The sequence below is a fragment of the Electrona antarctica genome (assembly GCF_951216825.1).
Source record: "Electrona antarctica genome assembly, chromosome: 21".
In the NCBI taxonomy this organism is placed as follows: domain Eukaryota; kingdom Metazoa; phylum Chordata; class Actinopteri; order Myctophiformes; family Myctophidae; genus Electrona; species Electrona antarctica.
In genome coordinates, this window is record NC_136802.1 from 33,982,777 (window position 1) to 33,996,477 (window position 13,701).

The 13,701-nt window shown below is 44.4% G+C and overlaps 1 protein-coding gene across 1 annotated transcript in view; it reads left to right on the forward strand.

Moving 5' to 3' along the window:
• The first annotated feature begins 106 nt into the window (after positions 1-106).
• The window catches only part of LOC306913672 (ephrin type-B receptor 4b-like), a 29,873-nt gene continuing 16,278 nt past the window's right edge, over positions 107-13,701 (forward strand). The window contains exons 1-5 of the mRNA XM_079490473.1: positions 107-1,345; positions 10,845-10,915; positions 11,545-11,687; positions 12,130-12,262; positions 13,165-13,395. Coding sequence (XP_079346599.1) covers positions 1,270-1,345; positions 10,845-10,915; positions 11,545-11,687; positions 12,130-12,262; positions 13,165-13,395 — 654 coding nt within the window. The 5' untranslated portion in view covers positions 107-1,269. The remainder of the gene's footprint in view (positions 1,346-10,844; positions 10,916-11,544; positions 11,688-12,129; positions 12,263-13,164; positions 13,396-13,701) is intronic.

Genomic DNA, 13,701 nt, shown 5'->3' on the forward strand with positions numbered 1-13,701 from the left:
TTAGCTCTTTGATTGACAGACGTTCCCAGCCAATGACTGCAGCCCCTCCGGGCCGGCAGGGGGCGGGGCGTAGGCGTGGTTTGGTCTCGGGTGTCTCGTGCAGAATCAGAGAGAGAGAGAGAGGGAGAGAGAGAGACTTTTTTCCCCTTTCTCCGACAAAGTTTTCGTCCGTTTGTTTGTTTGTTTTGTTGACGTTTTTAAAACTCGTCTTCGTCGTTTGTTTTGTTTCGAGTTGTTTATTTTTGGCGGAAACAAAGTAACGAGCGAACTTTCGCGGGACGTTTTGTTTACATTCCTGGCTGGAGGAGAAGAAAAGAAAGAAAAGGTCCAAGGATAATAAAAGAAAAGACAAAGAGAAGAAACTGGATTTAAAAAACCCGATGGAAATGATGGAGACACTACTGTAGAGACTACTGTAGAGAGAGAGCGAGAGAGAGAGAGAGAGAGAGAGAGAGACAGGTAAAAAGAGAGAATATTATGGATGGAAAGAGTTAGTGAGAAACATCTTGAAGTTAGATTGACAGACGGGGGTAGATGGAGAGAGAGACAGATAGATAGACAGACAGACAGACAGACAGACAGACAGACAGGTAAAAAGAGATAGAATACAGAAAGAAAGGGGGGATAGATAGAGAGAGAATAGAGTGCAGAGAAAGACAATAAGGGGGGGTAGAGAGAGAATACACATTTTGCAGGAAGAGAGGCAGACAGAAGAGACAAAAGAGAGACAGAATACACAGAAAGAGACAGAATACACAGAAAGGAGAGAATAGTTTTCCCAAAGTGGATTAAAAGCAACTTGTTTTCCTAAACTACACAACTTTTAACTTGATTCCATTTCCAACCGGATTAATTTTGTTGTTTTTCCATTCCAATTAAATTCCAACGGGATTATACCTTCATCTTTACATTTTTAAGGACATTTTAAGTCGATTACTTTTTATATTTTTTTAATATATTTTTATGACATTTTAAGTGGATTACTTTTTTATTTTTTATATATTTAAGTGGATTAAAAACGTTAATAAAAAGTATACTTTTTAAAGTTCTTCTGATGAGTGGAGAGGGTCACGTGGTGCTGCGACCCGCGGGGCCGGGGGGGCAGCCCAGCTGACGGCACGCCATACCGTCAGACACGAGGATCGATACATTGATCATTTATCGATATCTGTCGATATATCGGACACGGTTGGAGTGTTTTATTGTGCGTGACGGTGACACCCGGCGTGGTTGCCTAGGAAACGGAGTTTTAGCGTCAGTCTGGCGGTGATGATGACGATGATGATGATAATGAAGATGCTGGTGGCGGCGCTGTTGATGACGTCACGGTGTTCTGCAGAAGAAGGTGAGTGAGACAGGCGTGTGAGAGAAAGAGAGAGAGAGAGATCAAAGTCTATGGCAGTGTGGTTCTTAAAGTGTGTTCCAGGGACCCCCAGGGCCCGGTCCTCCTCAAGAACAGCAACCCAAATATAAAATGTCTGCTATTTTTTTCCTAAACCTATCGAATAGTTTGAGAGCAATCATTTAGTGTTGTAAATGGTGCATTTATATAGCGCTTATATCCAAGGATCATTACATAGGTTGTGCATTACACATGCATGTGCAACCCTCAGTGTGTTATTTACCTGCCAGGGGCAGGTGGACAACCCTTAGTGTTTTATTTAGCTGCCAGGGGCAGGTGGGCAATCCTTAGTGTGTTATTTACCTGCCAGGGGCAGGTGGACAACCCTTAGTGTTTTATTTACCTGCCAGGGGCAGGTGGACAACCCTTAGTGTTTTATTTACCTGCCAGGGCCAGGTGGGCAACCCTTAGTGTTTTATTTACCTGCCAGGGTTAGGTGGGCAACCCTTAGTGTTTTATTTAGCTGCCAGGGGCAGGTGGGCAACCCTTAGTGTGTTATTTACCTGCCAGGGGCAGGTGGACAACCCTTAGGGTTTTATTTACCTGCCAGGGCCAGGTAGGCAACCCTTAGTGTTTTATTTACCTGCCAGGGGCAGGTGGGCAACCCTTAGTGTTTTATTTACCTGCCAGGGGCAGGTGGGCAACCCTTAGTGTTTTATTTACCCGCCAGGGGCAGGTGGGCAACCCTTAGTGTTTTATTTACCTGCCAGGGGCAGGTGGGCAACCCTTAGTGTTTTATTTACCCGCCAGGGGCAGGTGGGCAACCCTTAGTGTTTTATTTACCCGCCAGGGGCATGTGGGCAACCCTTAGTGTGTTATTTACCTGCCAGGGGCAGGTGGGCAACCCTTAGTGTTTTATTTAGCTGCCAGGGGCAGGTGGGCAACCCTTAGTGTGTTATTTACCTGCCAGGGGCAGGTGGGCAACCCTTAGTGTTTTATTTAGCTGCCAGGGGCAGGTGGGCAACCCTTAGTGTGTTATTTACCTGCCAGGGGCAGGTGGGCAACCCTTAGTGTTTTATTTAGCTGCCAGGGGCAGGTGGGCAACCCTTAGTGTTTTATTTAGCTGCCAGGGGCAGGTGGGCAACCCTTAGTGTTTTATTTAGCTGCCAGGGGCAGGTGGGCAATCATTAGTGTGTTATTTACCTGCCAGGAGCAGGTGGACAACCCTTAGTGTTTTATTTACCTGCCGGGGGCAGGTGGGCAACCCTTAGTGTTTTATTTAGCTGCCAACGCCTGTTTAGTGTCAACGCCTGTCTATCAATAGATATCGATATAAATGTAATGAATGAACGGGCTCTACCGTACGCTTCACTAGTAGAAAAAGGCATGTGGTGTCAGCTCTCTGTCCTAAATGTAATCTAAATTTACTGACCCATCATAACGCATTGTGAGCTTGTAGATCTGCTATTTTCAAAACGTTTTTTATACATTTGAAAACCTTAAATGGGACATTCTGCACAATGAGTACTTTTACTTTTGGTACTTTAAGTACATTTTGATGCCAATACGTGTATACATTTGAGTACTTTTCCCACCACCTGCTTCTATACTATGAATAATAATTACAGACAGTTTGGTATCTGAGTATCTGATAATAACAGTGTTTCATTTATCATAACAATAATCATTATCATTATTATTATTATTATTATTACATTACACTGTGTCATTGTTGAATACGGGAGGTGTGTGTCTGTGTGTGTGCGCGAGCGTGTGTGTCTGACTGTGTGTGTTTGTTTGTGTGCGCGCATGTGTGTGCGTGTGGAACATTTAGGGTTTGTCTTTGGTGGAGGAAGTAGACACACACACACACACACACACACACACACACACACACACACACACACACACACACACACACACACACACACACAATTACAGGATCTTGGTTTGGCGAGGGATTATCTACAGGAAGATGGACTTTAACACACACACACACACACACACACACACACACACACACACACACACACACACACACACACACACACATGCAGTAAGTGCTTGGTAGTTACAGTTAATAACATATTTGATGTGTGTTTGAATCAGCATTGTGTTGAGAGAGAGAGAGAGAAAGAGAGAGAGAGAGAATGCAATTTAAGGGTGCGTTCGGATATAGGCAGATTATAGGGTCAGGGTAACCCTATCAATTAGCGTAATGCCAATACAAACTAATAGACGAGTGCGCTCCCGGTGCGCATTTCCGAACGCACCCTTAGACTAGAGTGTGCTCGCATCTAACGCCACTCTGTCCGTGTTGTTTCTCCGTGAATAATCGCGTGTCATTTGGAACGAGGGCCGACAGCGATGTATCTTGTGCCACTGTTTGTCATGTGTCCGCTGTTCTGTGTTGTTGTCGTTTCTCTGTGAATGTGGTGTGTCCGCTGCACCGTGTATATTCTCAGTCCAGCGCATCACGGACAGGGAAAGCAAACCACGGAGATCGGTTGAAAACACAGGGGTTCTGGTAAACGGTGCATTTATAAAGCGCCTTGCCCTTTATCCAAGGCGCTTTACATAGATTGTGCATTACATTCACCCATTCACACACACATTCATACACCGATGGCGGCGGAAACCATGCAAGGCACCAACCAGCACATCAGGAGCAATTAGGGGTTCAGTGTCTTGCTCAAGGACACTTACTCTGGGGGAGCCCGGGTTCAAACTGGCAACCTTGCGGTCACCACCCAGCCACTCTACCCCTGAGCCACCGCGGTCTGTGACGTATCGGAGCTGGATTAAAAACGCAGGGGTAGCGTCGGTCAGTGGCGTATCGCTGGTTGCGGAGCATGGGCCTAGGCAGCACTTCTGCATGGTGCGTCATGGTCTATGTTTTGCTGAACTGAACTACGCACGAAGTGTGCCCTCACGAGTCACGACTTGTTACCGACCAGCTGAAATGTAATAACAGATTAGCCCCAGGCAGATTGAGTCTGGCCCCTCTCAATTGTGGGAGGACTTCGCGGCCGAAGTGGTGACTAGCCAACCAGATTCGTCTGAAACCAGGCTGTCACCAACCAGGGCCCAGTATGCAAATATGGGAATCTAATGCTGAGAGGAACGAGACTATATTAGTGATATTAGTATCGCTACGCGAGGCTAAAACTGAGCTACATTGATTGATTGATTAGTTCATTAGTACTTTTATGGCACCCAAGTCTATGTACTTTTATGGCAGCCAAGTCTATGTACTTTTATGGCACCCAAGTCTATGTACTTTTATGGCACCCAAGTCTATGTACTTTTATGGCACCCAAGTCTATGTATAAATAGAGTACACTAGTCAAACACTTATTCCAAAAGGGATAGCACCAAAAAAACGTTTCCATTTAGGCCCCATGCAATCAATTCATAGACATTTCCTAACGATCTGTCCACGGATTACAATCACCCAAGGAGAGTTTGAAAACATGACCAATGACAAAACAAACTCCCACATCTGTTGGGTGAAGTACAACTATGTACAAATTCAACATATCTGCTGGGCGAAGTACAACAATGTGCAAACACAGCAGCATGATTTGTGAGCTGCTGTGATAGGAGAAGGATATCAAATGGAACACAACCACCCTAAAGACTAATCATTGTGTGTATTCCTGCATCGCGTGATCTCGGTACATAGACATTGATATATTGAGATTCTGACTTTTAATTGTTTATTGTACGTACTTTTTGTTTTGATATAGTACTATTGTTATTTGTTCCACTTTTTTCTTTGGCAATGTAAATGTTTTCTCAAGCCAATAAAGCTCCTTTGAATAGTTTAGATAAAAAGTTATGTAGACACGTCTTTTTAAGATTTATTTAATGATAATGCAAACATCATTCAAAACACAGAATTACAGAATCATGATTTTTTTAAGACAAACTCAAAAACGAAAACCAAAAACAGCAAAAAGAAAAACAAAACTGGAAAAAAGGGACCCCCCCCCCACCACCCCAACCCCAGAAAGGTAAACTACACAGCTTTCATTACTCTGTATTGTCCATAACCACTTGACAACATCAACTCGGATAAAAAAATAAATAATAATAATCAACCCAGAGGAGATATTGAAGGTAGAACCTCAAAGAACCCACCCCAGATCTTTTCATAAGTAGCAGGCTTTCTCCTTACATTGTACAGTATCTTGTCAGGAGTACAGTATGATGAAAGCTCATTCAGCCAGTGTCTCTGTGAAGGTGAGTTTTCAGATTTCCAGTTAACCAAAATGATTTTCTTCGCAGCAGTACTGGCGTCTGGCGAGTAACACAAAATACTCTTTGTTAAAATTTGTGTTGATCACTTTTCACGTCACCCAGTAAACCAAATTATTGGATCATGTGGTATTTCAATCTCTATGCTATCAGAGACAGTAGACATGATGAACTTCCAGTAATCAACACGAAGTGGGCAGCTCCATAACCTATGTAATAGGCAGCCTTCTGTTATCTTACATCTTTGGCACGTCCGGGGAAATACTCCTATCAATCTTGTGTAACCTGAGCGGGGTAAAGTAAGTTAAATGTTAAATTGCATCTGTCTATGTTTGGTGGAAATCAGAACCCTCTGAGCCCTCTCTAAAATGTCATGTCATTTTTGATCTGCCATCCTACAGTGTTTATAGTTTACTATTACTTGTAACAGTATTTCTAGATTGCAGTATTGATACTTTTATTTTAGTAAAACAATTGAGTACCAGCTCAGTGGCCTTGTGGTGTTCGCCCTGAGACTGGGAGGTCGGGGCTCAATCCCCGGCCGGGTCATACCAAAGACTCTAAAAAATGGGACCCAGTGCCTCCCTGCTTGACACTCAGCATCAATGGTTGGATTGGGGGTACGTCCCTGCGACATAGCGTCATGTCCAGGGGGTGTACTTGTACATCAAGCTGCCTCACGCTACAGAAACAGGAGATAGGCTCCTGCCCTCATGGCTTGGCAAGGCTACTAAAACAATTGAGTACTTTATCCACCACCAGTGTTAGGGAGTTTATTTAGTTGTAATTGAGATAGCCGGAGCAGGCTTTGGCGCCGTTTGGACTGTGTGTGTGACGTGTGTGTGTGTGTGTGTGTGTGTGTGTGTGTGTGTGTGTGTGTGTGTGTGCGTGGTGTGTGTGTGTGTGCGTGCGTGCGTGTTATGAGTCAGTGTGGTTGTGTTTACATGACAACATTCGCTGGAAGCAACACTTACACTACTGCCTCACAACAGTGTGTGTGTGTGTGTGTGTGTGTGTGTGTGTGTGTGTGTGTTTGTGTATGTTGTTTTGGGGGTTTTACGTTAATTAGAAGTTCAGCAGATCACAGTCGCACGCACGCACGCACGCACGCACGCACGCACGCACGCACGCGCGCGCGCGCGCACGCACGCACGCACGCACACACGCACGCACGCACGCACGCACGCACGCACGCACGCACACACGCACACAGTCACACACACACACACACACACAGTCACACAGTCACACACACACACACACTATGAATAGAATAGAGTACAATGGAACAATCATCTTGTCTTCCGCTGTCCTCGGAAAGAAGGAGGGATGATTCTCTGTCTGTCTGTCTGTCTGTCTGTCTGTCTGTCTGTCTGTCTGTCTGTCTGTCTGTCTGTCTGTCTGTCTGTCTGTCTGTCTGTCTGTCTGTCTGTCTGTCTGTCTGTCTGTCTGTCTGTCTGTCTGTCTGTCTGTCTGTCTGTCTGTCTGTCTGTCTGTCTGTCTTTATTGACATCTTGTGTAACAGCATCATTCTAACCTATTCAGACCTGATTCTAAACCTGTAGTAGTTGATAGTATGTCCACTGGTTTATCGCTCAGTGTTTTTTACCTGTGTAGCTACTGCTTTCACTGTACTTATCACAGCCTGGGTTCCAGCCTGAATCGCTGCGTTCCGTGGATTTGTTTTGTCACTTCGCTACTCAGTCTGGCCAGTCTGGCCAGCAGACCCGTTTCGAATGCCATGATGATCAATGCATTGAAAGGGACAAAATCACGTTCAATCAGAGCATTGAATGCTCTCAGTAGACACATCTACTGACCTACCATCATAGTATGCTGCATTCTGTGCATTGATCACGGCTACCCGCGACGACACGCATTGTCAACTGACTATGTGGCCGGTTAAGACTCATATGAGGTTAGGGGACTTAAGTGGCCGGTTAAGACTGATTGATATGAGGTTAGGAGACTTACGTGGCTGGTTAAAACTGATATGAGGTTATGGGACTTACGTGGCTGGTTAAAACTGATTTGAGGTTAGGGGACTTACGTGGCCGGTTAAGACTGATATGAGGTTAGGGGACTTACGTGGCCGGTTAAGACTGATATGAGGTTAGGGGACATACGTGGCCGGTTAAGACTGATATGAGATTAGAGGATTTATGTGGCCGGTTAAAACTAATATGAGGTTAGGGGACTTACGTGGCTGGTTAATATATGAGGTTAGGGGACTTATGTGGCTAGTTAAAACTGATATGAGGTTAGGGGACTTGCGTGGCTGGTTAAGACTGAGGTTAGGTACTGTGACTGAGGTAACAGTACCTTACCTGTGATCAACCCACCGAATGCAGCCTACTAAGCGTCACAATATGGGGAGACGGTTGGTTGCGGTAGGTCAGACGCGTCTACTGCAGCATTCAATGCTCTCTCTGATTAAACGTGATTGTGTCCCTTTCAGTGCATTGATGGCATTCGAATCCGCCGTAGCCTCCCTTCAGGAGGGAGATATGGTGTTCAGGTGTTCCAGCATATACAATAAGGTCAGACTAAAGAGGTCCTTAACCCATTTTGACCTGAGATCAGATTCAAAAAATGTCTTCTACATCCTGACAGTTTTCTGAAAAAGCTATGTTTCTATGTCAGTCGGTCTTCGATATTTTAAAAAATAGCTCAATAGCATTGATTTATGGGAGAAAAAAAAATCAGGTTAGGTGGGTTCCTCCCGACACAACTGTCTTCTCCCTTCTGGCTCCAAAAGTATGGAATGCACTTCCCATTGCAATCAGAACTGCAGACTCACTCCCAATCTTCTGCAGTAGTATAAAAACCCACCTCTTCAGACTCCGTCTTAGCCCGTAGCACTTGCACTGTCTTGCACTACTTGCACTAGCCTCGACCCACCTTACAGATGTATGGAAAGGCTAAACTAAACTTATATTATTTAAATAGCATATCATATCATGTAGACATAATAGCACTCTATAGCGTATACTCATAGTTTCATTGTACAGATATTCTACTGCGGGGACGTGCAGAGAATGCTAGAGAGGCAGGGGCCGAAAATCTCTAAAAGGGCACTTTTGGCCAAAATAGCAGATCTACAAGCCCACAACACGTCACGCTGCGACGTGTTGAGAGCTTGTAGATCTGCTATTTTCACAGCACGACCCACACTCTTTTGCTACTGATGTCGACATGGATTTCTACACGCAGGACAAATTCTCTCAATGCAAAATGCTGCGTTCGAGTTCAGGAGAGTTTGGGAATACTTTGGGAATCCCTGAATACTGCGTTCGAATTGAATTTCTTTAACCCATTTTGGGCGGGAACGGGGAACCCCTTTTGGTGTTTTAAACAATGTTATAATTTAGCTATTGAAAAATAGCAGATCTACAAGCTCATAGCGCGCCACCGAGTGGCGCGCTATGAGCTTGTAGATCTGCTATTTTTGAAAAATCGTGAAAATATTTATTTCAGAAAGCTGGAGGATTTAGAAGATTCTTTTTAAATTTGAGGTCATGCCTAAATGGGTTAAATGCTCCATTCATGGTCTGGAGAGGGCAGTTGTTTTACAGACGGGTAAAAGGGCAGGGGCTCAAGCCCCCTTTGATGTCTATGTGTGCACATGCCTGTTCTATACTGTTAGACTGACTGATGATAGGTTCTTGGTTTACTTGTGATCATTTATGACTATTTCTATGTATTTTATGTATTACCATATGTTGTTCTTGCTTACTGTAAATCACTCTGGATTAAGAGCGTCCTAAATTGTAAACTGTATCATAGCCGTCCCTGGTTGGGAATGCAGAGTGCATTCCTCTCCACCCAAAGCGACACACAGTAAACAATGTTTGTCAGAATTATGAAAGTTTATCAAAAGTATAACTTTAGTTTATGTTGGAAAGAATGGAACACACGTGCGCACGCACGCACGCACGCACGCACACACACACACACACGCACACACTTCTATAAACAGTGATAAGCATTTATGATCAGGATACGGAAATTGGTGGGATGTTTACACAAGACACCCGCTCTGTGTGTGTGTGTGTGTGTGTGTGTGTGTGTGTGTGTGTGTGTGTGTGTGTGTGTGTGTGTGTGTGTGTGTGTGTGTGTGTGTGTGTGTGTGTGTGTGTGTGTGTGTGTGTGTGTGTGTGTGTGTGTGTGTGTGTGAGGTAGAAAAGGTTTATAGGACGCACATTTTTTAAACCCCCATTGGATCACCCCACCCATCCCACACACGTTACTAATCAGCTTCAGGATCTGCAGCTGTGTGTGTGTGTGTGTGTGTGTGCAGAGCTGCTGCTGACCATTTGGTTGCCCTATGCATGATGTGTTTGTGGGTACTGTGTGGCGCGTAAGCCTACAGAAGCGGCACTGGGTGTGTGTGTGTGTGCGTGCGCACGTGTGTGTCTAACACTAAACAGCATTGCTATTTCTTTGAAAGCTTGGAAAATATTTTGTGGTTAGGACCCAGAATCTCTCTCTCTCTCTCTCTCTCTCTCTCTCTCTCTCTCTCCAACATTCTTAGCTTCCATCATTGCATCCTTCAGTACATTAGTATTTTCCCCATCGATGATGTCACTGGTAGGCAAGGTTTCTGAACCAATGAGACACAGAGAGAGTAGACAGAAATGATGATGTCACTGGTAGGCAAGGTTTCTGAACCAATGAAAATACAGAGAGAGTAGACAGAAATTATGTCATATTATTAAGAGCATTCTATTCCTACATCAGCAGTGCTTAATTAGTAATAAAGGTGCCGGAGTGCACATGCACGTGTGTTTATTTGGTGTTTTTTGGTCTGTTTTATGTGGTAACTTATTTCGGCTTATTCGCGGCCGTCTCCCCCGCCCCCAGAGTAGGGAGCTCACAAATAGAGCACCGAAGTCTGACGTCAATATTGCTAGAGGGCGCTGAGTCCACGGGTTAGGGTTTGTGTATTTCTTATATGTATTATAATCCCCATGGGGAAGAACTGTGTTTGAAAAATAAACAAATCATCCCGGACTTCCCGGTGGTTTCACTCATATAGATATGAAGAATCATCTGACTGTCCGTGAGCCCTTTGGAACCAGGACTTTGGCGCTCCATGTACAGTCCCAAGTTAGTCTCATGTCTCGAGGCGCACGCAGTGTCACTTAACAAAGAAATGTTTACATTACCAAAGAAAACCTGCGTGTAAAGCGATTTGGATTGATTCAAACTCACTCTCTGTCTCTCTATGTCTCTCTATCAGAGGTGGTGATGAACACCAAACTAGAAACATCAGACCTACGATGGACGAGCTACCCTGCTGACGACCCACAGGTACGCACGCACGCACGCACGCACGCACGCACGCACGCACTAATTTATTGAACTACAAACTGACATCATTCCAGAGATCATTTCGTTGACTAAAACCATAACGAAAAATGTCCATCGACAGCCTTTATTCTTTGGCAAAAACGAAATGAAAAATGACTCTACGGTGACTAAAACTAAGATTGACAATTTTGTCAACAAATAAAAAGGGATGATTGGTGGAGAAGAGATCCAGTAGAACTAAAAGACAGGTCATTTAATGCTCCGTAAATAGCAGATCTACAAGCTCACAGTGTCACACTGCAGGTATGAAATCATATTATATTTAATATTATATCCTAAAGTGTCATTTCTGATTTGTGAGCTTATAGATCTGATATTTTCGGTATTCAGCTGAAAAAACACACAACTGTGTATGGACTGTTGAACTCACCTGTCTGTCTGTCTGTCTGTCTGTCTGTCTGTCTGTCTGTCTGTCTGTCTGTCTGTCTGTCTGTCTGTCTGTCTGTCTGTCTGTCTGTCTGTCTGTCTGCCTGCCTGTCTGCCTGTCTGCCTGTCTGCCTGTTTGCCTGTCTGCCTGTCTGCCTGTCTGCCTGTCTGCCTGTCTGCCTGTCCGCCTGTCCGTCTGTCAGTGGGAGGAGATGAGCGGATTGGACGACGAGGCCAACAGCGTACGGACCTATCAGCTGTGCTCTCCGGATAGCGCTGCGTCCTATTGGCTGAGAACGGGCTGGATCCCTCGTAGCTCCGCCTCCGTCCTCTACGTAGAGATCCGGTTGGTTCATTTACCTTTGATTGACAGCTTGCTTTGAACTCTGTCTATTTGGTCCATTTCTATTGTTTGAATTCCATTGTTTTCTATTGTTTGAATTCTATTGTTGTCTATTGTTTGAATTCTACTGTTAGAATTATATTGTTTGAATTGTATTGTTTGAATTCTACGGTTTTGTTTTCTATTGTTTGAATTCTATTGTTTGAATTCTATTGTTTGAATTATATAGTTTAAATTATATTTTTCTCCATTGTTTGAATTATATTGTTTTCTAATGTTTTCTATTATTTGAATTTGGAATGCTAGCCTGACAATTTTCATTTAGTTTCACTTCATTATTCGAGGACCTGTAGTGCCAGACAACTATTCAATATGATTTTACACAGATATTATATTGTTATAATTGTATTGTTCTAATGGTATTGTATTAATTGTATTGTTTCAGGTTCACCATGATGGAGTGTTCGGGGTTAAATTCTCGTCATTGTAAAGAAACGTTTAACCTTTATTCCTATTCGTCCGACAAAGACGAGGCCACGCCCAATCACCCTGCCTGGATGGAGAACCCTTATAGCAAGGTACGCGCACGCACGCACGCACGCACGCACGCACGCACGCACGCACGCACGCACGCACGCACGCACGCACGCACGCACGCACGCACGCACGCACGCACGCACGCACGCACGCACGCACGCACGCACGCACGCACGCACGCACGCACACAGACACACAGACACACAGACACATCACACATATTCACACACCGATGGTGGAGGAAACCATGCAAGGCACCAACCTGCTCATTGGGAGCAATTAGGGGTTCAGTGTCTTGCTCAAAGACACTTCGACACTAACTCATGGGGGAGGCAAGCATGGGATCTTCAGCGGGTTTGAGTAAAAGGTGCGCTGTGATTGGCCAGTCGCTGTGATTGACAGCCAAAACCTACCCCTAAACCTATAACCTCAGTAAACCTATACCTAAACCTAACCCAACTTCTTCCCCCTGGGGGATTGTTCCTGGCAACACCTTACATTGTGTTGCATGCTTGGCGTTCCTGCGGTCATCCTTGCAAGTATACCGGTTCCTGAGGTTGAATTCTCTACAAAACCCCTAACCTCAGTAAAACTAAAAAACGCAGTGGCTGCAGGGGGCGTCACTGCGTTTTACTGAGCATGCTCCTAGCCAGCAAGCACGGGTCAGGACCTGGACAAATTAAGTGACGTCTCGATTGGATATCGTCGAATATCACCTATGATTTTTCTCAACCAATCACAAAGACGATTTCAACCAACATAAATTCTGCCCACTAAGACGGACGTCCCTGGATGAATCAGAGAGAGAGTCTGATAGAGGCCAGATGAACTTAAGTCATATCATGACTAATAATGTATGTGTAGTATATATATATATGTATATATTTATATATATATGTTTTTCTATATTTATATATATATATGTTTTCTAATATATGTCCAGGTGGATACGGTAGCAGCAGACCACCTCCTTCGTAGAGGAGGAGAGAGGAGGTCCAACGTGAAGACCTTCCGTCTAGGATCTCTGAAGCACAGAGGGTTCTATCTGGCCTTCCAGGGCCAGGGCGTCTGCATGGCCCTGCTGGCCGTACGCGTGTACTACAAGAAGTGTCCCCAAATGACCAGAGCCTTCGCTAGCTTCCCTGAGACCGTTCCCCATTCCCTGGTCACGCAGGTAGGATTATTAAATATGATTTAATATTAAATATGATTTAATATCTATTAACTAACTGTTCCACTGTCCCTGGTCACACAGGTAGGCTTATTAAAAATGATTATTTTAATATTACATATGATTAGTTATTACCCCCTAAATGTAAACTTCCGCCGTAGCCCCACCTTCTTCAGACTCCATCTTAGCCCTAGCCTCAACGACCTTACAGACGTATGCAAAGGCTCAACTTAGGTAATTTAGTTAGAATTTTGTGTAGACATAGCACTCTATAGTGTAAACGCTTAGTTTCATTGTACAGATATTCTA